At 36.7% G+C, this 27221-nt stretch overlaps 1 protein-coding gene across 1 annotated transcript in view; it reads right to left on the reverse strand.

Annotated features, from left to right (window-relative positions):
- LOC106087975 (protein-tyrosine sulfotransferase) overlaps positions 1-27221 on the reverse strand; it is a 100322-nt gene that overhangs the window by 69152 nt on the left and 3949 nt on the right. Inside the window, exon 2 of the mRNA XM_059367839.1 lies at positions 11494-11624. Coding sequence (XP_059223822.1) covers positions 11494-11624 — 131 coding nt within the window. The remainder of the gene's footprint in view (positions 1-11493; positions 11625-27221) is intronic.

The following is a 27221-nucleotide window of genomic DNA, read 5'->3' on the forward strand; positions in this document are numbered from 1 at the left end:
ATGCCACAAGACAACTACATGCCGTGGAATAGCGGCTTACATTAACGCGATAGAGACATATTCATCCCAAATTCGGTATTTAAATGTGCAAAAACAACAACTCCCATTAGAATGTTTTTGTTTAATTTATGGCATAACAAAAACAGCAGATCATAATACAAAACCACAATGGATTGGTGCGAAACTGAAAGGATTTTAATTGTCTACCATAACATCAAAAAAATTCTAAGCACTGAAAGAGTTCGAATTACCAACGGAGATTTGCTTAAAATTGGTAAAATATTGGTTTTGAATTATGTTACAACATTAATTGAACTTGGTAACCTTTTCAGTAAGCATAATCTATTTTAAAATTAAAAAGAATAGACTCGTACATATACATAAGCATGACGTTAAATAAATTTATAAACAAAGAAAAACTAGCTAAAACCCCGAATAACATGTTCTGTGTTTCAAGAATGAAAGGTATTGTCAGGGTAAAAATTTTTTTTTTGTCTCAAATTCGTGCAAGAATTTATCGCAACGAAAAATTTACTTTAACTTTCCAACAAAGTCCGTCATTTTTTAGAAAAGAAGTTTGCTTGTCGAAAATATCTTTTATGTGAAACGAATAATTTTCGGTTTCGCAAATAGAGTACTAAAAAAAAAAACCTGACTCCCAAATTTTTTAATACTGAACAGCGTCCAATGAAATAGACTAAAGTTTCTGCTTCTCGTAGATTACCCAATGAGCATTTTTGGAGTTGAGCATTCTTGGAGTTCCAAGATCTTCCATTGTAATACAGGTACATATTTGTAAAGGGTTTTTCAAAAAGTGGTTATTTTGAATCACCCGGTATTTCGGTAGCTGTCACTTTTGGAATTGAAAATATCTAAAATTCCTTACAAAAATGGTGAAAAGCTTGCAGTCCCGGTTCGAAAGAAAATTCCCTCGACTGATGACCATTTCCACTATGTTGGCTATTTCAACAAGCGAAATTATCGCATCTGGGACTCGAAAAACCCAAGAGTTATTGTTGAGAAACATCTCCATCCTCAACATGTATCTATATGGTACGGTTTGTGGTCCAGCGGGGTTATTGGGCCCTATTTTTTCAAAATGATCAATAGTGTGAATGAATTGCGCTATCGAAAGAAGATTTATGATGTTGGACAATGTTTACATTCATCAAGACAACGACGAGACGTGACACACAAGCAACGAAACCATTGCTCTTCTACGGGCCGTATTATCCCTGGAAGAGGTGATCACATTTGGCCACATAGATCTTGTGATCTAGAACTCCTTGCGACTTCTTCCTTTGGGGCCACATCAAAAATAAGGTGTACGCCAACATCCCAGCGTCTATTTATGACTTCAAAGATAAAATTCGTGAGGCTATAGGACAAAGGACACCCACTTTGCAATTTGGTTGTGGAAAATTTCATGAAAAAGATATGGTCCTGTAAGCGTGGTCGGGTGGCCATTTAGCGGATTTCTTTTTTCATGATTAACGGCATACCTTCCTCGTTATTATAAAATAAACATCCAATCATTTGGCTAAAAAAAATGAAATTTTTCTTTGAATACTTAATTAACAGCTCATACTGAAAAAACCTATATATTCGGTTTGCACTTTGCCGCGCTCTTTCTAAGTAATTAATAAAAGTATTGCCTTTTATTTAATTTAAAATTTTTTTGATGTACTCATCCAATATTTTTTATTCATTTTTAATTTTCTGTTATCAATGTTATACGATGGGAGTTGCCAATTGTAGTCATAATAGCAGGCTAGATTTTTGTTTGCAAGTTTTGTTGCAAAAAATATTGCTGTTTCCCATGGAAATGACACGGACCAACTTTAAATAAAAAGGTCTTACACCTAGAAAATTATTTGAGATTCAGAATTTTCTTTGAAAAACAAAAAGCTAAAGTAATCTGCGGAGAGATTTTAAAATAAATCCACTTTAAAAATACGAACACTAAATTGAAAGTATTCTAAGAAAAAAGTGAAAACAGATATCTTAATGGTTTGCTCTGCGTTTTGCAGATAAAAGTATCGTTAAAAAACCAAAAATAATTACTGACCAAAAATTTTCACAGAAATATCCAAAATACCCATTTTGGGCTAAGATAGTTTCTACATCACCACTTTTATACTCTACACCACCACTGTGGTACAGGGTATTATAAGTTTGTGCATTTGTTTACAACACTAAGAAGGAGAAGAGCTAGGCCCATTGATTAGTATACCGATCGACTCAGAATCACTTTCTGATTCGATTTAGCTATGTCCGTCTGTCTGTTCATGTACTCTTGTGATCAAGTTACAGGTCGCATTTATTGTCCGATAGTCATGAAATTTTGCACAAGTCTCTTTTTTGGCCCAAGGACGAACGCTATTTTGAACGAAATCGGTTCAAGTTTAGATAAGCTCCCATATATATCTTTCATCCGATATGGCTTTTTAAGACTGTAGCATGGGGTGTTTTTTTCAACGTCCACCTATGTGTGCAAAATTTCGCCAAAATCGGTCCAGATTTTGATATAGCTGCCATATATAAATTTCATCCGATATGGAATTTTATGGCTATAGTTGCCACAATTTTGGTCGGATCTTTACAAAATTTTGCACTAAGTGTTTTCTTTGAAGTTTCAATACGATTGCAAAATTTCATAAAAATCTTTTCGAATTTAGATATAGCACCCATATATATCTTTTACCCGATATGGAGCTTTTAAGGCTGTAGTAGGCACAATTTTGGGCAAATTTCTACAAAATGTAGCGTGAGTTGTTTTATTTAAAGCCCCAATGCGAGTGCAAAGTTTTATATAATCGGTCTAGATTAAGACATATCTCCCATATATATCTTTTGTCTGATATGGTTTTTTGGGGCTGTAGAATCCGCAATTTTAATCCGATCTTAACAAGATGTAGTACGAGGTACGATGTATTTACTTGGCGCCTTAATAAGTGTCCAAAATTTCATAAAATTCGGTTTAGATTTAGGTCCCCGATATATCTTTCATCCGAAGAAACCACAATTTTCGTGCGATTTTGCATGAGACGTTTTATTTCACGTTCCAATACGTGCGCAAAATTTCATTAAAATCGGTCCTGATTTAGATATAGCTCCAATGTGTTTATTTTATCCGATATGGACTTTTAAGACAGCAAAAGCCACAATTTTGGTTACATCTCTACACTATAGGGCATGAGATGTTCTATTTGTCATCCCAGTATGTGCCATCAAAATTGGCACAGGTTTCGATATAACTCCCATATAATCTTTTATCCGATTTGGCCTGTTAAGATTGTGGAAATCCAAATTTGTTGTCCTATCGTAGGAAAATCTAACTAGGTTCTATTTGATTTTTCAATAGATATTCAAATTAAAATCTGACTAGATTTCGAGATAAGTTCTACGTATACCAGGTGGTGTAGAGTATTACAAGACGGCTCCGCCCGAGTTTTGCCTTTCCTTACTGATTTAGTAAAAAAATTGTATTAATGGGTTTAGGGGACATATGGAGTAAAAAAAACATAACCCCAATTGGGGGATCTGGGCTTTGGAATTTGAGAACTCGAGGGGTTTTTCCACTTTTTTAATAAAAAAAATTGTCTATTTTGAACTGCATATAGAGGGTGATATTTTAGCTATTTTTTTTGGCAACAATGGTATAAACAGCACTCGCACTTTTCGTGTTTCATTTCACTGTCAAACATCTTCAGTTTGGTCTATAATTTAATCGTGAATCGTCTTACAGACGAACAACACTTGCAAATTATTGAATTTTATTAACAAAATGTGTGCTCTGTTAAAAAGTTCATTGCGCGCTTCATTTTTGGCTTAATGGGTACGTAAATAAGCAGAACTGTCGATTTTAAAGTGAAGATCAACCAAAGGCATTGCAAGAGCTACCAATGCATTCAGAAAATCACAGTTTTGTGCAGTTTATGGGCTGGTGGCATCATTGGAACGTACTTCTTCAAAGATGATGCGAATCGTAACGTAACAGTGAATGGTGGACGCTATCGTGAGATGATATCCAACTTTTTTTTTCCCAAAATGCAAGAGCCTGCCTTACCACATGTATGTTTCAACAAGACGTTGCCACATGTCACACAGCACGCGTCACAAAGGACTTATTGAGAGGCGAATTCGGTAAACATTTTATTTTACGTTCGGGACCGGTCAATTGGCCGCCTAGATCGTGCGATTTAACGCCTTTAGAGTATTTTTTCTATTTTTTCTAAACTCACCATGGTATGAAAAAATGATACATACACACACGGTGATTTCAATGCATCAAAAGTTATAGAAGAAATCAACCACTACTGTGAAAAATACTTGACAAGGTTAGGCAACCACCCAACTCTATTAGCACTCTGTCTCCTCGATGACAGAAATAATTAGGAAGTCTTTCCTTTGATCTCAGACTTAAATAATTATTACTATAAATAGAATTATACTAAACTATTTCGAAATTATATCAGGGATTTAACTTACTGAAGTAAAATACTACCTGTCAGTAATCATGTAATGCCATATAGAGGACTTTATATAAAATTTGTTTATTATCAGATTGAGAGATTGCAAGAAATTGAAAATGACACAAAAAAAATGTTATCTTGATTTCGACAAGATACGCGGACAAACGGACGGTTAGGGGCTAAATCGATATTTCGAGGTGTTTTCAACGGAATGGCTACTTCAGCATACTCTTCTGCCTATGGTGGGTGGGTGTGAAAAGACTCCCCTCATTAATATGCAAAACATTGGATGGCATCACTCCTCGATATGAGCAAAAGCTTGTAATTCCCATAATGAAAACGAATTTTATAACAAAGTTGCACCATCATTTAAGGCAACTAGAAGGAAAGGTACCTTTGGCTAAGTTGATGAGACGCACTTTGGGGAAATCATCGCTCGTGTAATATGGAAAACGGTTGTTGTTGTTGTTATTGTTTTACTTTGTGAACTGCTTATATTATTAATTTGTTTTACTTAAAGTTCCATACTTTAGTAAACTTTCAACTTTGATTTGTTTACACACAATTTTCGGTAGCAAAGTCTAAAGTTGCTACAACGCAAAAATTTCATGTTAACATACTTGCATGTGCCACGTCCTGCCAGCCATGGTCGTTAGCCCCCTGACAAGGATATGAAAAGTCTATTGCCAGGCAAGGGAGGTTTATGGGGCCTCCGCCCTCATCCGCACCAATGGCCCACAACTAATATCAATTGGGTTTGATACCAACATCAACAACAACAAAGAAAAAAGAGTGAAGCGGATTTTTATATTAACCGTCGCTGAACAGTGCCGTGGGCACCACCTTAACATTCGCTCTTCAGCTCATGTCCGACGTGATTACAATTTTTGCCGGAGTGGGGGTAGTTGCCCATGTTTGTTTGACTGTTGAGGCCGGCTAGGCAAATAGCAAAAGGCAGAAACCCTGAACCCCATCCAAGCAGACCACCACTGGCAAGTGTCATGCGAAAATAAATGTGGAATGTTAAAAAGCTTTCAGGCCACAGCTAGGGATATGGGATTGGGCCAGGGACTGAGCCTCGACTGACTGAGTCTGACTACCGGAAGCAACGTCGCGTATCTTGGGGCCGTCAAAAATAAAATAAAATCCGCCGCGGCAACATATTTCGATTTTGTTTTGTAGGATGTGTTTTGTATTCCTCATTTTTACATTTTTTTTTTTTGGACAACAGGCAACAGACAGACATAAAAAAACACCCCCCACACACAAACGCACAAGTACATAAATAATCTTCTGGGGGAGAATTATCAAGGGCTTTTACGAATGTTCCAAAAACAAGCTGAAAAAAATTGGTTATATTGCATATAAGGCTGTTCCACTGCGGGAACCACAACTCAACAACGTTTGCTCGTTGGAATATATCAGTGCTTTTAGGAATTCTCGTATATGGACTTTTTTTATGATTCTTTTCGTTCTTTTTTTTTTTTTTTTGGGACAAAAATTGCTCCATAAATACTGTTTAATATGCAAGTTTGTTTGTTTTTTGTTGCGGTGGTATTTTTGTTTTTCTTTTTATTTTATTTTGTTCTGAACGTCCCTTGATACATGGGTTTCTAGTTACATGTCTGCCATTCTTTCAAATAATACTTAAAAGCAAATTTGCAAACATATGGAGTCATTCATCACGAATGTGTACAGCAGAAAAGCCTGAATCTAGTCACCAGTCCCCTGAGTGTTGAACGGATACAAATATCGCTGCCACTCCCCTCCCTTGCAAGTAAGCCCCCACCATCCAACAACGATATATGTTGACGGCCATAAACGAAACCAAAAAAAAACCCAAAAATGCAAGCAAAAAAAACACAAAAAACTCGACAAAATATCAAATTGAATTTTTTAGAGATTATGATGATGTATTCCTCACTAACTGGCATGTGTTCTTCGCGTAAATCCAGCAACAGTTTTTTTTGGCTCCTCGCTGCCATGAAGCAGCTTGAAATTCGTGGGAATAGTTTCACTACGCTAGTTTCCATTTTGTTTTTGCCTAGGCTAGCAGATGGGCCATTACAAAAATGAATCATTGATTGAGTTTTATTTAAAGTCTAGCCGCCATTTTACATTGCAATGATATTGACATTCTCTGTGTGAGGGACTTTCAATTTACTTTCATGTCATCTCTTCAAGGTTAGCCAAAAGTAATTTGATTCCGGACAAAACTGAATTAGGTGGAATTCTGATATGAGCATTCATAAGGAGCAATAAATAGCAATCACTTCCAAGCAATTGATTTTTCTTTCGCTTTTTCATTTTTTCCATTTCAAAAACGCCACAAGGCATTTCAGTCTTAGTTGTTGTATCAAAAATGTTTAAAGATTTAAGGGGAATTTAAAAACGGATTAACTTTGGATACCCACCACCTCGAATATAAACATTGACCACATTTCGCTAAAATCCCAAAACAGTCATATTGCAATAGGTTCCGTTTGGACCAGGCTCGGCACGGACGTCGAAGGGTCTAACCCAAATCCCATTTCAAGACCGTAAAACGGGATATTTGTCTATATGGCAGCCATCTCCAAATATAGTCCAATCTCCACCATATTCGGTAGGAATATTACAGGTTTAATACAACTCATTGTGTGTTACCGAAATCGGGTAATAAATGCACCTTTTATGGTCCCAAGACTCTAAATTGGGACATCAGTATATATGGAAGCTATATACAAATATAGACCGATCTAGCCCATATTTGGCACAGTTATCGAAGCGCCTAACTCAGCTCACAGGGTAAAATTAAGCCTTTTACTGGTTCAAGTCCTTAAATCGGGAGGACGGAATATACGGCAGCTATATCTAAACATAGCCTGATCTATAGGGTGATTTTTTAAGAGCTATAGGAAAGTTTTTCAAAAAAAAGAACTATTAAATTCAAAAAAATGCATGAAATATTTATTTGAATCGATAGTACGGTCCATATAATTTAATTTTTGAAGATTATTTCATGCAAATGTAGACAGTGACTGCGCCTCAAATCGTTCATCCGCTCAGTCCAATTTTGGTATACTCTTTCCAACATTTCGGCTGGTATCTCACGAATAACAGCTTCAATGTTGTATTCCAATGCGTCAATTAAAGCAGACTTGTCTGTATAGACATGAGCTTTAACATAGCCCATCAAAAAATAGTCTAAATGTTCACTAAACTCGCCTCTCAATAAGTCCATTGTTACATGTGATTTGTGGCATGTGGCACCGTATTGTTTAAAGTACATGTCATGCAAGTCAAGCTTTTGCATTTTTAGCAAAACAAAATTGGATACCATCTCACGGTAGCTCTCATAATTCACCGTTACGTTACGATTAGCATCATCTTTAAAGAAGTACGGTCCAATCATGCCCTCAGCCCATAAACCGCACCAAACTGTAACTTTTTCTAGATGAGTTGGTAGCTCTTGCAATGCTTTTGGCTGATCTTCTCCTAAAAATCGACAATTCTGCTTATTTACGTACCCATTGACCGAAAATTTAAATTCGAAATGAAATGAAAAATGAGTGCAATGTTGTTTAATAATTTGGAAGCGTTGTTCGTTTGTACGACGATTCATGGTTAAATTATAGACCAAATTGAAGATGTTTGAAAGTGAAACAGCTCACTGTTTAAACCAGTGCTTCCAAAAAGAAAATAGTTAAAAAATCAGTCTTTATATGTTCGTCCGATTTGGACCAAAATTTCACTTATGACGTTATTCTCACGAATTGGTTCAGAACTGGATATAGCTCCCGTATATATGTTCGTCCGATTTTGAGTAATTTGAAGCAGGTTTGTTTGTATAGACATGAGCTCTAGCATAGCCCCCCCAAAAATAGTCTAAATGCGTTAAATCGCACGATCTAGATGGCCAATTGACCGATCCCGAACGTGAAATAAAATGTTCATCGAACTCGCCTCTCAATAAGTTCATTGTTACGCGTGCTGTGTGGCATGTGGCACCGTCTTGTTGAAACCTCATGTCATGCAAGTCATGTTCCTGCATTTTTGGCACGAAAAAATTGGATTTCATCTCCCGGTAGCGCTCACTATTTACAGCTACGTTACTATTCGCATCGTCTTTGAAGAAGTACGGTCCAATGATGCCACCAGCCCATAAACCGCACCAAACTGTAACTTTATCTGGATGCATTGGTAGCTCTTGCAATGCTTCTGGCTGATCTTCACTCCAAAATCGACAACTCTGCTTACTTACGTACCCATGGCAAAAATGAGCTTCGAAATGAAGTGAAAAATGAGTGCGATGAACTTTTTTAACAGAGCACGCATTTTGATAATAAAATTAATTCAATTATTTGCAAGTGTAGTTCGTTTGTAATACGATTCATGACTGTGAAACAGCTCACGTGCGTGAACGGTTTAAATCAGTTTTGCCAAAAAGAAAATAGCTAAAATATCACCCTTTATATGTTCGTCCAATTTGGTCCAAAATTTCACTTATATCGTCATTTGTAAACCACTTCTCACGAATTGGTCCAGAACTACAGATAAAGCTCCTGTACATATGTTCGTCCGATTTTGAGTAATTTGTAATAATGTTGTTTTTCAACCGATGGTCACGAAAATTGGCATATATATTTCGCATATAACTGTTCACATTTTTGTTAAATTTTCTAAAATATATAAATTTTATAAAATATATACATCGCCTGTTTTGCACTTAAAGAGCCGTAGTTATTACACTTTGAACATATTGGCTCGAAGTTTGATGCGGATACTATAACCCATTTGAAAACCACCACCGAGGTCCATTAAAATTGATTCATAATTAGATATAGCTCCCAATAGGTACTTATGGGGTAGGTGTAGGGTATTAAATAGTCGGCACCGCCCGACTTTTGTCTTTCCTTACTGGTTTTGAATGAGATTGTTAGAAAACTTGTCTTTTGTTTAACAAATGAAAAGAAAATAAAAAATAACCGACAACACACTACTTGACAGACACTTGTATTATAAATTCGTTAACCTCTTTATCAAAAATATTCATCTGTGTTCCTTAACTGCTCAGCTCAAAGGTTACAGCTTTGGTGACTAAACTAATGCATTAAGCCTTAGAGCTGCCATCAATGGAAAAGGACCAAAGAAGAATAGAATATGACAAAAAAAATTTATCTGCATATTGAAAAATGTCAAAAACATGTAACAGCAAGTAAGGAACCGCAGTGAATTTTCTAAAGATGGATAAATTTTAAAATTGTGGGCAAAGATTAATTGATGATTGTTGACAATATGAATATGTCAACAACAAACACACAAATCTATTAATAACAAAAATACGGACAGAAAGAAAAACAAGTAAAAGCGTGCTAAGTTCGGCCGGGCCGAATCTTATATACCCTCCACCATCGATCGCATTTGTCGAGTTCTTTTCCCGGCATCTGTTCTTAGGCAAAAAAAGGATAAAAGAAAAGATTTGCTCTGCTATTAGAGCGATATCAAGATATGGTCCGGTTCGGTCCACAATAAAATTATATGTTGAAGACCTGTGAAAAATGTCAGCCAATTCGAATAAGAATTGCGCCTTTTGGGGGCTCAAGAAGTAAAATAGAGAGATCGATTTATATGGGAGCTGTATCAGGCTATACACCGATACAGACTATAATAATCACGTATGTTGATGGCGATGGGAGGCCACCGTAGCGCAGAGGTTAGCATGTCCGCCTATGACTCTGAACGCCTGGATTCGAATCTTGGCGAGACCATCAGAAAAAAAATTTTTTCAGCAGTGGTTTTCTCCTCCTTATGCTGGCAACATTTGTGAGGTACTATGACATTTAAAACTTCTCACCAAAGTGGTGTCGCACTGCGGCACGCCGTTCGGACTCGGCTATAAAAAGGAGGCCCCTTATCATTGAGCTTAAACTTGAATCGGACTGCACTCATTGAAGTTTGCCCCTGTTCCTTAGTGGAATGTTCATGGGCAAAATTTGCAATTTGCAATGGTGATGGTCATGAGAGGATCCGTCGTACACAATTTCATTCCAATCGAATAAGAATTACGACCTCTAGAGGCTCAAGAATTCAAGACCCAAGATCGGTTTATATGGCAACTATATCAGGTAATGAACCGATTTGAACCTTATTTGGCATAGTTGTTGAAAGTCATAATAAAATACGTCATGCAAAATTTCATTTCAATCGGATAAGAATTACGCCCTCTTGAGGCTCAAGAAGTCAAGACCCAAGATCGATTTATATGGCAGCTATGTCAGGTTATCGACCAATTTGAAACATACTTGGCACAGTTATTGGTTATCATAACAAAACTCATCGTGCAAAATTTCAATCCAATCGGATAAGAATTGCGTACTCAAGACGCTCAAGAAGTCAAGACCCCAGATAGGTTTGTATGACAGCTATATCGGGTAATGGACCGATTTCAACCATACTCAGCATAGTTGTTGGAAGTCATAATAAAATAACTCTTTTCAGGCAAATCGGATAATAATTGCGACCTCTAGAGGCTCAAGAAGTCAAGACCCAAGATCGGTTTATATGGCAGCTATATCAAAAAATGGACCGATATGGCCCATTTACAATCCCAACCGACCTACACTATTAAGAAGTATTTGTGCAAAATTTCAAGCGGCTAGCTTTACTCCTTCGAAAGTTTACGTGCTTTCGACAGACAGACGGACGGCTATACTTTATGGGGTCTCAAACGAATATTTCGAGTAGTTACAAACAGAATTACGAAATTAGTATAACCCCTTCCCATGGTGGAGGGTTTTTTTTTACTACTCACTGAAAAAATGAAATGAATGAAAGAAAATAAAAACCTAAGGAACTTATAACGAACGTTAACGCAAGGCGACTTCTTTGATTGTTCCCCACCACAGATTTGTATTTCAAAACATTTTACAGCTTATCAAAAAATAAATAAATTGGCCTCCTATACAACATGTTTCTTAACATTTTCTCCTGACAAATTTAAAGATGAAAATTCATGACACACAACACGTATACTCACCTCACGTCTGGATGTGCATCGAGCATGGCTCTCATAAGTGTGGTGCCAGATCTGGGTACACCACCAATAAAAATTAATGGCATTTCTCTACTGTACGAGTAGACTTTTTGGTTATCGCTTTCAACATATTTCTGAAAAAAGGAAAATCAAAGAATAAAAAAGCATAAAGTTTTGTGACATTTATATTTTTTACAAGTCATTCTGTAATTTTAATAAAACCTATTCCTAACGAATTAATTGAGTGAAACTTAAACAAACTGCAATTAAAAAGAGATGATGTCATTTAAGATATAAAGTAAAAAACTTTATCTGTTAACAAGTATTAGCACAAAATACATAATCCTCCATCCTATTATGGTGAACACGAAAACAAACGACAAACTATGAACGTGTAACCACATTGACAATGCAACCTACTTTAAAAGAAGTTCGACAGTTTGCTCAAAATGCTCCTCAACAAATGTGAATATAAAGCAAAATTATAAACTACACCGTTAAAGTTAAAACATAAAACATTTCATTTGTCCAAGTTGTATGGGAGAAATGCTTAGCCCATATTTATTAGCTAGCATAACAACAACAAACGATTGCATCAGATAATTTATCGAAAATACGTATAAAGGTCAACCAATTATATTTATTTTTAGCTGGACTGTTGTCGATTGTGACGGGGTTGGTGCGTGCCAAACACACCCACTACGGGAACGTGTGAAAAGCGGAGGAGTGTCAATAGTCAATATAGCCATAAAAACGCAGATAATTAAGACTCATTTATTTGGCTCAAGTGTGCAAGAACCCCAAATTCAATACACAGAACAATCATGCAAAGTCAACATGCACACAAAAAAACAAGTAAAAAGGCATTAAGTTCGGCCGGGCCGAACTTTGGATACCCACCACCTCGGGTATATATTTAAACCAGCTTTCGTCAAAATCCGTGAAAACGCATACCTTATGCCTCATAGCAGCTACATGAGCCGATTTAGACCAAATGGGGCCAATACTTTAAATCGAGATATCAGTCTATATGACAGCTATATCCAAATCTGGACCGATTTGGACAAGTTTCAGAAAAATGTCGAAGGGCCCAACACTATTCACTGTCTCAAATTTCGGCAAAATCGGACAATAAATGTGCCTTTCATGGCCCCAAAACCTTAAATCGAAAGATCGGTTTATATGGCAGCTAAATCAAATTCTTGACCGATCTGAGCCAAATTGAAGAAGGATGTCGAAGGGCCCAACACAATCCACTGTCCCAAGTTTGGGCGACATCGGACAATAAATGCGCCTTTTATGGACCAAAAACCTTAAATCGAGAGATCAGTCTGTATGGCAGCTATATTCAAATCTAGACCGATCTGGACCATATTGAAAAAGGATGTTGAAGCGCCTAAAACAACTCACTGTCCCAAATTTCGTAGAGATTGGACAATAAATGCGCTTTTTATGGACCCAAAACTTTAAATCGAGAGATCGGTCTATATAGCAGCTATATCCAAATCTGGACCGATCTGTACCATATTGCAGAAATATGTCGAGGGGCTTAAACTAACTCACTGTCCCATATTTCGGCGACATCGGACAATAAATGCGCTTTTTATGGTCCCAAAAACTTAAATCGAGAGATCGGTCTATATGGCAGCTATATCCAAATCTGGACCGATCTGTGCCATATTGCAGAAGTATGTCGAGGGGCTTAAACTAACTCACTGTCCCATATTTCGGCGACATCGGACAATAAATGCGCTTTTTATGGTCCCAAAACCTTAAATCGAGAGATCGGTCTGATCTGAGCCAAAGTGAACTGGGATGTCGACTGCCCTAACACAACTCCCTGCCCAAAATTTCAGCAAAATCGTATAATAAATGTGGCCTAAGACCCTAAATCGGTGGATCGGTCTACATGGCAGCTATATCCAAACCTGAACCGATCTGGTAAGAATGTCGAAGGGCCTAACACAATTCACTGTCCCAAATTTCATTAAAATTGGATAATAAATGTGGCTTTTATGGGCCTAAGACCCTAAATCGGCGGATCGGTCTATATGGAGGCTTTATCAAGATATAATTCAATGTAGCCCATCTTCGAAATTAACCTGATTATGGACAAAAAAAGAATCTGTGCAAAATTTCAGCTCAATATCTCTATTTTTAAAGTCTGAAGCGTGATTTCAACAGACAGACGGACGGACATGGCTAGATTGTCTTAGATTTTTACGCTGATCAAGAATAAATATAAAGGGTGATTTTTTTGAGGGTAGGATTTTCATGCATTAGTATTTGACAGATCACGTGGGATTTCAGACATGGTGTCAAAGAGAAAGATGCTCAGTATGCTTTGACATTTCATCATGAATAGACTTACTAACGAGCAACGCTTGCAAATCATTGAATTTTATTACCAAAATCAGTGTTCGGTTCGAAATGTGTTCAAATTTTGACAAATTTTGTTCAGCGATGAGGCTCATTTCTGGTTGAATGGCTACGTAAATAAGCAAAATTGCCGCATTTGAAGTGAAGAGCAACCAGAAGCCGTTCAAGAACTGCCCATGCATCCCGAAAAATGCACTGTTTGGTGTGGTTTGTACGCTGGTGGAATCATTGGACCGTATTTTTTCAAAGATGCTGTTGGACGCAACGTTACGGTGAATGAACACATTTCGAACCGAACATTGATTTTGGTAATAAAATTCAATGATTTGCAAGCGTTGCTCGTTAGTAAGTCTATTCATGATGAAATGTCAAAGCATACTGAGCATCTTTCTCTTTGACACCATGTCTGAAATCCCACGTGATCTGTCAAATACTAATGCATGAAAATCCTAACCTCAAAAAAATCACCCTTTACTTTATAGGGTCGGAAATGGATGTTTCGATGTGTTGCAAACGGAATGACAAAATTTATATACCCTCATCCTTCGGTGGTGGGTATAAAAACTCAAATCTGTTTTTAAGAGGAAATTAGGTTATTGCCTCGAATTTTGAGTATCTGTCTCTCTTATAAAACTCAAACCAGGAACTAAAATTATTGAAAAATTATAGAAAAAATAAAAATTAATAACAATAACGGCGGAATTTATTTTATGACTGTACAAATCCGGGCTAATTTCTCTAATTGAAGCAGAAATGGAAAAAAGGCAGAAGTAGTAGTAGTAGTAGTAGTAGTAGTAGTAGTAATCTTTATTTTCATTATTTTCTTTTTTCAATACAATAATGTCTAAATAAACTTAAAATAAAATAAAAGCAATATATTAGCGTATTTCAGAGTTAATCCATCAAAATAAAGATTTACGGCTATGACTTCAAGTCGTCAGCCGGATTTAAAGAAACATTTTCAAAGCTGTGTTTAAGGGACATTTTAGTCTATGCTTAATAGTATTAGGCGTACTCGGTTAATATTAGCTTTCGGTATTGTAAGGCATTTTTGGTATATTTTATAAGATTATCCCAGTCTGCTACCTCTCTTCCATCTAAGATGCTAATTAATTCAGGTTCTGTCAGCGTCGGCCTGTGAAAGAAAAGCATGCGTTGGCTTCTTAGTATGGGACATACGGCAAGAAAATGGTATATTGTCTCTCTCTCCCTCAAATTGCATAGCGTGCACAAATCGTTGTCAACCAAATTTAAGCCTCTTTGATTAGCCTTGAGGTATATCAAATCGACCCGTGCTTTAAATATCCACGTAATGTCCTTAACTTTATATTCGCCATTTAGGTACAAACACCCTCTTGTGAAATCCAGGTTTTTATAAAACCGTGACCTGCTTTGTAAAGCTTTCTGCAGCAATCTTTGCTTGTTAGCTTGCGATAGTGAATCTATGATGGAATTAGTCATACTGTTCCATTCACCTTGCGTTATATTTCCAACCAATGGTTGCATATCCAGCTCATTTAGAATGTCGTTTAAAGCTTTCACCCAAAATATTTGTTTCTGGACCATTATAAGTGTAAGTTTATGCGGCAGTCTATCCCTTTTATATCTGTACAACGTACTAGATATATACTTCAAATGCAGTCCCAGTGTGTATAAATGACTTTCTTGTAAGTCTGTTTCCATATAGAGAGCATAATTTGGTGTAGAGTCTGGCAAATTAAGAACAGTTTTTAAGAAAAAACGCTGCAATTGGTCAACTTCTTCAAAATATTCATAGCCCCAGACCTGCGCTGCATACGACTGTACCGATCTGCAAACCGCCATGTACAAGTTCCATTTATCTTGCAGGGATATTTCGTCTTTCTTTAAGAAGTTTTTCCATGTTGCTTTTATAGCACTTTTAGCTTGTGTTGTCCGGGACTGAATATGCTTCAAGAACTTCATTTTGGGCGTTAGTACCACCCCTAAGTACTTATATTCTGATACCACTTCTAATGGTTCTGCATGGAAGAACCATTTATCCTGCTGTGATAGTCTTCCCCCGTTTCGGAATACCATGATTTTAGACTTCTCAGTGTTGACTATTAAGCTCCATTTTTTACAAAATTCTTCCAAGTTTGCTATCATTTGTTGCAGGGTAGTTGAATCCTCCGCTAAAATTACTATGTCGTCAGCATACAGCAGGGTTTTTATGTTTATGCCTTCTATATCTACACCTCCTTCCAGTGCATCGCTTAAGTCGTTTATATAAAGAGAAAATAATAATGGCGATAGTAAGCACCCTTGTTTTACACCAGATTCTGTATCAAAATAACCAGACAGCTCTTCTCCAGTCCACACTGCTGACTGAGTGTTTTGATAGACAGCTTCTATCATCTTTATAAATTTGAAAGAGATGCCAATCTGATTTAATTTGTAGAAAAGTAAGTTTCGTGAAATTTTGTCAAATGCCGCTCGAAAATCTACAAAAAACGCGTAAACCTTCTTCTTTTCCGCCAGCTTGATATTGACCATCGAAGCTAAATTATATATATTGTCCACCGTAGAATAGTTTTTTCGAAAACCTGCCTGGAATTCAACCAATATATTGTTTTCTTCAACCCATTGTCCCAGTCTATCATTTAGTACACCCATGAATATTTTAGCCACGGAATTCATAAAGGATATACCTCTATAATTCGATGCATCATCGAGTCTGCCTTTTTTATGAATAGGGAATATAACTGTTTTCTGAAATTCTTCCTCAATTTTGCCCTCGGTGTAGATCTTGTTGAAAATTGCTGCAAGCTGGGTCAGGAATTCATCAGTAGCATTTGAATAGAATTCATAGGGAATTCGGTCTTCACCTGGCGCCTTGTTCGGTTTTGTTTTGGCAAGGGTATACTTAATTTCCTCTAATGTTATGTCTTTATCTAGAATGTCGTTTACGATCAGTGCAGGTGCGTAATGAGCTCTCAAAGACGATTGTTCCTGCCTGAGCAGTTCCATAAAATGGGTTCTAAGTATCTCTGCGGATAAAGTATGACTGATACGAAAGTCCTGGCCATTTAACTCTCTTACTAAACTCCACCATTCTTTTGCATTCGATGTATTATTTAGTTTCTCAGAGATATTGGCGTAGTACATTCTTTTAGATACTTCGCAAATGTCCTTATATCTTTTTTTTGCGCTCAAATATGCCTGTCTATCTGTTTCCGACGATGATTTCCGAAATTTCGATAAGATTTCAAATGTTTTCCTTCTTGCCCAGTAGCATCTATCATTAAACCACTTTTTCTGTGGTACGTACTGCTGCGCTTTGTTTTGCTGAACTGCCGATGCAACAATTGTATTTGTCATGTGCTTGAGACATGTTATATTGTTGGACATTAATTGTAAGCTCAGATTAGCGGTGAGGTTTTCCTGGTATTGCAATTTATGACTATCTTTCCAATGCAGCTTCGGTAGTAAATTGAGCCTATTTTGTGGGACTACTGTGTTGTTTAGCTTTAGGTTAAGAGTTATTGGCAAATGATCTGACCAGATTTTGTCTACCACCTTGAAGCTTTCCACATATTGAAGCATGTTTATGGATACTGAGCATATATCATTTACTGAGGTTCCGGTGTTGCTCAAATATGTAAAATTACCGTCCTCATCTCCTAATGTTTGGCCATTTAGAATTACCAGGTTATGTTCATTGCAGTAGTCGATATACCTTCGTCCATTCGTATTTAATTCTTTATCTTTAGACTTTCTCGGCCCAGTACATGCGTGGAACGAATCTCTATATAGATCAACAATGCCTTGTTGTGATTCGCCTATTCTAACGTTTATATCACCTAGCACTATAAGGTTTTCGCATTTCATTTCTTCCATGAACAATTTTGCTAGGGCAAACTCTCGTATCCAGTCTGAGCCCCTTATATAGAGTGGAACTATCAACAGTTGAAAATTTTCTGTTATAATCTGTAATCCACAGAGTGTCTGATTAAGAATAAATGTATGCTTTATGCCTGCTTTATTTAAAGATTTTTTCACTCCTACGAATACTCCGCCGATAGCACGACCAAATCTATTTATTTTTATGGCATCTACCCAATATATTTCATACTCGGGGAAGTATTTTTCGGTTTGAGATCTTTTTTGTGCTGTGATATGTGTTTCTATGAGGATAATGATTTCAAACTCCTTTAGATAGTTAAAAAAATTAGGGAACAAATATTTATTTGATACTCCGTTTACATTGTACGATATAATTTTAATTTCCATATTATTTTGTTTTTTCTTTGAGCTTTGTCTCCCTTGGAGATCATCTAGTTTTTTGACGCAATTTTTTCAAAAATATTATTGTAGAATGCTGTTGTCAGTTCATTCCCATATAATTCTTTTAATACGGACTCCCCCTCTTCTCGCCCACACATTAATTTTCTTTCGCTGTTCCAATAGAACCACTTGTTATTGATGTTTAATTTATCATCTCTAACTACGATTTTATGTTTTCTTGATTCTTCGAGAATTGACTTTCTTATGAGCAGCATAGCTATCTTGTTTCTCTGCCTTCTAGGGTTCAGATCTCTTTCAATTGAGATTGCAGACCCTGCTAAAGCTTTAGTATTTTTCAGAACCTCAACTACTGCATTTTCATTTGGGAACTCGGCTATTACAGTTTGCAATCCGTTTCGTTCATAAAGGGTTCTTGCCGAAGCTATAGGGGGGTTGATGTTTAGCATGTCATTACATATCTGTTTGACTATATTCAGAGCAGGCTTATCTTTTGAAATATTTTTAAAGACAAGCTTTGTGTTTTGTATTTGATGCTCCAACCATGCCACATTCCTGTCGCTTTCTTCCAGTTTGTTCTTGAGCAATTCCACTTCCTGTTTTAACTGAATATTTTCAGTCTTCAGATTGGCAATTTCAGAAGTTGCAAATGATATACCGGCTTTAACATCTTCCATATCTTGTTTGGTGGGCAGATTCTTAATTTTCTCTTCAAGTATATTATTCATAGTGAATTTCATAATTTCCATATGGCAGAATTTAGTTTCAGTATGCCGGTGTTTGAGTTTTATTGTGGAAGGCAGCTGCTTGCCAGTTCTGAAGTTTAGGCGCAAGAGAGTTTAAAATACAAAGCATCAGGCAGACATACTGATTTAGAACATACAACAATTAGTTTAAGTTAATTCAGCAAAGAAAGAGACACCATGTTAACGTAAATTGAGAAAAAGCTTTCTCTATGTGACAGAGAAAGGTTTAAACCGGTGACCGCTTTGTCAATTTAATGGTATCTAAAAATTCATTTCATAAAGTATTTCAAAAGGTCATCTCTTAATTTCTAAGGATCAATAATTTGTAAAACGGAGTTCAACAATGACTATTTCAGCATAGTGCTTTCAACGGCGGGATATAATTATTATATACTGAACTTTTTGAAAGGCACAGTAACGATTTCGAGTCTTAGAGGTGGGACATAAAAATAAGGATGTTATTTTTTTAATTTATGTCCCTATGTACCAAGGCACGCAGCCATCCTAATCAATGCTGGCTGGTGGACTGAATATAATTCTTAAATTGGCAATTTATTACTACACTCAACCAAATTTGATATTTAAAACAGCTAAAACAGTTTGCTGAAACAGTTTGCTAAAACAGCAGTTTTTGTCTGCTGGTGATGGGAAAGCAGACATTACTGCTGTTTCAGCAAACATAGGGATATTGTATTAGCAAGCATTTCATACTGCTATCTCAACTAACAAAATCTGCTGGTTTGAGTATACAAGTCTGCTGTTACTTGTTTTGAATACTTTAGGTATTTTTTAGCACTTTTTTAGAAATGTTGTTGGCAGAAATGATTTTAATTTGTGGAATAGTACTGTAAAGAAGCTACCTGATCCATCCATTGGTATACATTTCGAAACGTGGCTGAGCTAGCTCGCATTTTTAAACCCTCCACCATAGGATGGGGGTATACTAATTTCATCATTTTGTTTGTAACTCCTCGAAATATTCGTCTTAGACTCCATAAAGAATATATATTCTTCATCGTCATGACATTTTAAGTCGACCTAGCAATGTCCGTCCGTCTGTCCGTCTGTCTGTCGAAAGCACGCTAACTTTCAAAGGAGTAAAGCTAACCGCTTAAAATTTTGCACGAATACTTCTTATTAGTGTAGGTCGGTAGGGATTGTAAATGGGCCATATAGGTCCACGTTTTGATATAGCTGTCATATAAACCGATCTGGGGTCTTGGTATGAGCCGCTAGAGGGCACAATTCTTATCCGATTTGGCTGAAATTTTGCATGAGGTGTTTTATTATGACTTCCAACAACTATGCTAAGTATGGTTGAAATCGGTCTTTTACTGATATTGCTGTCATACAAACCTAGGTGGGGTCTTGAGCGTGTAGAGTGCGTAATTCCTATCCGATTTGGCTGAAATTTAGCACGATGTGTTATGTTATGACTTCTAACAACTTTGCCAAATATGGTTCAAATCGATCCATAACCTGATATAGCTGCTATTTAAACCGATCTGGTATCTTGACTTCTTCCAGCCTCCAGAGGGCCTAATTATTATCCAATTTAATTTTTCAAGTTTTTTGCCTGTTAGGGCGAGATCATTAAATTTTACAATTTTTGTTTGTTTCTCTTTCGAGACAAGCTCAATGATCGGAGATGCATATGGAAAAGGAAAGCCAAAGATAGCAACACACACCAACCACTATGGGACGCGTTTCGTCTTTGGTTAGAAGACTTTTCAACCATATTAGGTGTGATGGCTTCAATGACCATGCGTTGGTATATTGTATTTGAATCGTATTAATAGCGAAAACGCATCTATGATACAATAATCACATTAACCAAGCTCGACAACCCTGCATATTAGCTGTACTTTTTCCGATTTGGCTTAAATTTTGAGCAACATGACCTTCAACACATATATCAAATATGGTCCGAATCGATCTATAGCCTGATACAGCATAAATAAACCGCAATTCTTACTCGAATTGGCTGAAATTTTACGCAATGACTTCAACTATGGTCTCCAACATTTAAATCAAATATGGTCCAAATCGGATCTTAATTTGATATAGCTCCAATTTTACAGCAATTCTTTTCTTTTATCATTTGTTTGCCTAAAAAGAGATATCGGGAAAAGAACTCGACAAATGCGATCTATGGTGGAGGGTATAAAAGATTCGGCCCGGCCGAACTTAGCACGCTTTTACTTGTTTGTTATTGCTCTACTAATGACTGATATGGCCTTTTGTATCTAAATTTAAAGAAAAGGTGTTATGGAAAGTATGCGTTCAGTGATGATCATAAACATCCACTGAGACACACATTTACATATGTGTTTTATTTTTCCTTCTAACATCCCCTTCATAATTAAGCAGCAGTAATTTTTAGCAAACAACAGACTTTTCAGCAGTAATCCTGCTACTCTGAAATTGCTGTAATAGCAGAAACACTGCTACAATAACAGCAAAATTAACTACTAATATTCAGCAGACAGTGTTTGCTATTTTCAACAAACTTTTTTTCTATGAGTGTAACGAAAAAACCCAATTCTTATAGATCAATTATTGACCGCAACACAACTTCAGTTGAGTAGCCACATGGCAAAATTTATTATAGCAATTTTCATTTTTGTATTGTATTGCATACATTTTATACCCTCTACCATAGGATGGGGGTATATTAATTTCGTTATTCGGTTTATAAAACAAATTGTATATATTCTTGAAAGTGCTGTTGTTGTACTTATTACCATATATTAGTTGCACCGACAGTTATGAACACGATAACGGAGTAATAAAAGTGACGAGCGACTTTAGCCACCGAGCAATGGATGCGATGTCATGTGTACAAGGAATATGTTGAACAGTTAATTCATTTTCAATATTCCACAAATTAAAATATTCCCTTCCCATATAATTTATCATGGCCATTAGCTCGACTCGCTTTGGAAAAAGCCCTAAAATTTTGTATTTATATTTAAAACAACAAAGTTGAAAAAGCAGTTGAAAATGTTTGTTAAAACAGCAGCCCGTTGTTTTTGATTTCTTGACAATCAGTAGGTGTAATAATTGGTCAGCCGAATACGGAATGGCCCGTAAAACCCTTTATTAGCGGAAGATAAAGGAAAATTACTGGGTTGCCCAAAAAGTAATTGCGGATTTTTTAAAAGATTATTTTATTTATTTTTCACTTTTTTTCTAAAGCAAGCTAAAAGTAACAGCTGATAACTGACAGAAGAAAGAATGCAATTACAGAGTCACAAGCTGTGAAAAAATTTGTCAACGCCGACTATATCAAAAATCCGCAATTACTTTTTGGGCAACCCAATATAAGCCTTTAAAGATCAAAAGGCTCTTCAATCAGACGATTGCAAAGAAAATAGGGAGATTCTTAAATGTTTTTGCAAAAAAATTTTTAATTTGGGTTTAGATTATAGCACAAAGATGGATCCTGGATAAACCCCAAATGTCAAAAAATCGCTAATACTACTGACAGCTTGCCGAGCATAAGCGATTGCATCAAAAATAAAGAACCCGTCTACAGTCCCAGTCTCTATCAGACTCGTTTAACAAGTTTTACTGTCAAGACCAGTGACTTTTGTGAAACCTAAACGAATAAATGGGTGTCATTGACTCATTCACTCAAACGGCGACCACTATTATGTTTAAAATTTTAATTCGTTTAGCCTTTAAAGCTGTGAGTGAGAAAAAGCTCAAAATTTGCAAATAACATCGTAATATAATAGGGAAACCCTAAATGAGTAGTATACTTTCAGGGGTGCCATATGATATTACTATACATACACATAAATAAACATGTACCCACTTTTGACAAATAATGGTCTACATTGAATCGTTTTGCTTTAACGTCTTAAACGTTCACACTAGTTGAGATGTTTTGGAAATTGCATTTTTTTCACACTCCAACATTAATGTTATGATGTAGAATTATTTTTTCTTGATTCATCAGCAAAATTTTGTTTATCTTCTAGCTTTTGTTTGGAAAAATTCGATTTTTATATTTTGACATTATTCAGGGTTGTGTTTATTTAGCACAATTTAGGCATTTATTTGGGCTCACATGCTTTCAATGACTCGTTTTTGTGGCAAACAAGTCGTTTGCCTTTATAAATTGTAAAGGAAAAACGAGCCGTTTTCAGAGCATATAAAGGGAAAACGAGTCGTTTGTTCAAAACCGCTTTGGTCTAAACATAGTATAAAAGAAAAATATAGAAAGACAATTTTATCCGAAATGATTTGTCTAAACACAAACAAAGCATAATTGGGAAGTCATGCACTTTCTATATTAAGGATAAATCTGTATTTTTATTAAAATGAAATTTAAAGATTTTTTCAAAGCTATTTTTTGTGTTTTTTACCCCAACAGGTTGATCTATTCGTTGAAGAATAAAATGCTAAATTGCCATTTTTTAACCTTTTTACAATTTTTTGAGGTAATTTTTCGCAAATAATCGACATAGAAGCACTTTCTGATTCGATAATCCATGTCCGTCTTCCTGTCTATCCGTCCGCCTATCCATGGTGATTTGTGTACCAAGTACATTTGCAATTTGCTTTCTAAGGAACTGTACCCTGCATCACTACCGTAGAAATGAAGCAGGGTAAGGATCGACTAAAAAACTCTTGCTAATTTGGTTATGGAATATCCGTCTGTCTGTGTTTGCGTTCCATACTGCTTGCCCGTCCTCCCGTTTTTTGCTAATCAGTGTGCAAGTCGCATTTGTTATCCAATCACAACGAAATTTACGAGTTATCGTTTTTTTAGCCCAATGACGAAAAGTATATGTTTTGGTGAAAATCGGTTCAAATTTAGATATAGATTCCATACATCGTCCGATTTACTTTTAAAAGATCCTAGTAAATAAGATTTTCCACAGATTTGGACAAAATTTCTTATGTAATCTTTTACGCATCTATCGAAGTATATAAAAATCGGTTCAGATTTAAATATTGCGTTCATATAATGATGATCCAATTCACACTTATAACGTAGGTATTAGATAGTAGACACTTTCCGACTTTTGCCCTACCTTAGTTGTTCACTTATTAATCCTTTAAACACTAACCGAAAAATTCGCAAATTCGGTGGGTTTGACAAACAACTAAATGTTCTATTTTACTCGACAAGTAAAATACCAGTGAGCGTTTTTCTCATTTTCATTCGCATGCATGACTAAAATTTGAGTTGCTGGTCCGCAATTATAAAGCGAAAAGCTTAAAGGTTTATTCGCTTCATACATTCGCATTTAGCGATCGCTAAATCAATTTCTTTCGAGTAAACTACGAATGAACGACAAAAATAAAATTAATGGTCTAAGCAGTTAATGTCTTCAGATCACCTTTTTTTGCGAAAAGATTGGCTTGTCCTGCATGAACTAATCTTCATTAAGATAAAATGCGCATACGTGTATGTAATGCCTTTAAACTGTAGATCACGAAAATGGTCATTGTTTATTTTTAATAGATTTTATCACTGGAACTAACCAAATGCTGAACTACCCTAATACAATCTATTCTCCTATCTGATGATTCACATTCAATGCTATACGTGATTCAAACGTTATCATCGCAATTGATTGGAAACGCCGTTGGTGCATGACAAATGTTCCCAGTTTTCACAAATCAAGCGAAACTATCAGAAATCTAATTAAGAACAACATTTGAAAAGGTAATTATCATCATCATCGATCTATGCGATTTGCAGACTTGTTCTTGCGTTAAAAAATGTTTGCAGTCAGGACATACAGAGAAAGATGCCATGGTCACGTGAAGAAGAGGGACAAAAAGTTCAAATCATTTCCAAATAATGGCATCCATTACTCAGAACATTCTGGTGGCACTTATACCCCCAACCTACAGTTTCCAAATTGATGTCGAAGCCAAAGTAACCAGCCTTCATCTAAATCCTGCCCCAAAAAAATCGTCTTTTAATTGTGTGTTTTTGTAAGTCATTTGGACAATGGAATACTTCAGGCCTATGGGTATTTAAAAAAAAAAACAGCAACAATAACAACAAAGTTTATTATAAACGACTTACAACGAGATTCGCATTTCCGATTGCTTTGGAGAATGAACGCCATAGAACAACTTAACACCACTACCCCACTAACTTAATACGCACTCGCCCAGCAACTCACATTCGCACACACCCATCAAGACCACCTACCATGGCACATCCCAAAAGTTTTCAAAAAACAAACTACCTGCAAATGGGAGTGCCACCCGGCACCAACTAAAATGAAGTGAATGTAACTTTTGGACAAACACATCCACTTAGTGAATATAAACGACACTCACTTACTGGCCTTTTGTGTGCAAATCTGTTGGACATTGGCTACGACGAAGCATTCTCAGCAGATGCCCCGCGTCACCGGGGTGTGGGAGGTCGAGGACACTAACAAAGGTGTTGCGGAAGCTTAGACAAATAATCTTCAATTTTCAAAAAAAAAAAAAACCAAGGCAAACATTATGGAGCAAGCGAGTGGAGTGGAGCTTCACTCCTCGACAGAATAGGAATCGAATTAATGTTTGCTAAAGAGATATTTGGGATTTATCTTCGGAGTTTACCTTTGCGTTCCTTCGTGTCCGTTGTTTCCTTCCAGGGCTTGGGCATTTCTCCTTCAAGTGGAAATATTAAAACTTATCCAAAAGATACAAAAAAAACCGACCAACTACCCTCTACCATCACCACCACCACCACCATACACAGCGCCAAATGGATGAGGTGTAAAGGTGCTGTAGCGTGGTGGCAGACTACGGGCTACAGAAGACAAACAAAAAATTTAGCTAAGCCAAAGTCACAGTAACAGACACATACACACACACACACACACACAAGCGAGCGCAACGGAAAAGGGAAAAAAGTTTCCCATAAGAAGTGTGTGCAACAAATTGAATCTCAGCCAGCCACCAAGTTACCACATAACGCACTCCCAGCGCTCCATGAATTTCTAACGTAGAAAATCTCTTCTGTAGCACATGCTCCCGCACTCATTCATTTTCTTCCATTTTCGCATATTTGCAGCAGGGGACAAGAGATGCAAGGGCAGAGAAAGAGAAAATCTTTGGTGCTCAGATTTTGTTTAACTCCCTGAGCACCACTTTACTTCAAAGGACACTACAACACTTAAGTGGGGTAATGTGTAGTGATGCGAGTCGGTATCCCAGTATTAAGGTCAGCCAGGTAACCTTAGATGGATGATCCTTTGGTACGGGCATCTCTGCTACTGGCTACTGTCGTCATACAGATAGTCAAACGGGGCTCGGCTCACAAACAGAAGAAATTCTATTTTGTCAAATGGATGCTGCTGCTGCTGCCGGAAGACGCTCGGGTTAGGCGAATTTAATCAAAAAGTGTCATGTGTTGATTTTGTGAATGTTGCTGCTGCCCTAATGCTTGAAACGCTTGAGTTGACAGTTACAGTGGGATAGAGATAATGCGTCTACAATAGACACAAATAAAGGAAAATGTTCAACAGTAAACTAAGCAACGATCATAATAAACTCTGGCAGGAACGTGGCAAGTTCGTCAGGATCGAAGCTCATACATCCTTGGACAATTTTTACTTTTTGGAATTAGACAGAGCATGCTTGGCATAGAAGTCATCATAGATGACTTACTTTGTTGGCCGCTAGCAAAGGCATTGAATGTCAAATTGGGAGATCGGTTTATATGGCAGCTATATCGGTTTATGAACCGATTTAGACCACACTTGGCACACTTGTTGGAAGTCATACCAAAACGACATGTGCAAATTTCAACCAAATTTGACAAGAAGCCCAAAAAGTCTAGTTGAGAGCTCGGTTTATATGGCAGCTACATCAGACTATGGAGTGATTTAGACCTTACTTGGCACAGTTGCTGCGAGTCATCAAAACGATTTGAACCATACTCGGCACGGAAGTCGGAAGTCATACCAAACGCCAAATGTAAAATTTCAGCTAATAAATCAAATTGAGAGACCGGTTTAAGTGGTAGCTCTATCAAAACTTGGACCGATATGGTCCATGTGGCCCTCCACCATGGATCGCATTTGTCAAGTTCTTTTCCCGGCATCACTTCTTGGGCAAAATAAGGATAAAATAAAAGATTTGCTTTGCTATTAGAGCGATATCAAGATATGGTCCGGTTCGGACAACAATTAAATTATATGGTGGAGCCAATTCGAATAAGAATTGCGCCCTTTGGAAGCTCAAGAAGTAAAATAGAGAAATCGATTTAAATGGGAGCTGTATCAGGCTATAGACCGATTTAGACCATGAGAGGATCCGTCGTACATTTCAGGCAAATCGGATAATAATTGCGACCTCTAGAGGTTCAAGAAGTCA

The sequence above is a fragment of the Stomoxys calcitrans genome, chromosome 4 (assembly GCF_963082655.1).
Source record: "Stomoxys calcitrans chromosome 4, idStoCalc2.1, whole genome shotgun sequence".
Lineage (NCBI taxonomy): Eukaryota > Metazoa > Arthropoda > Insecta > Diptera > Muscidae > Stomoxys > Stomoxys calcitrans.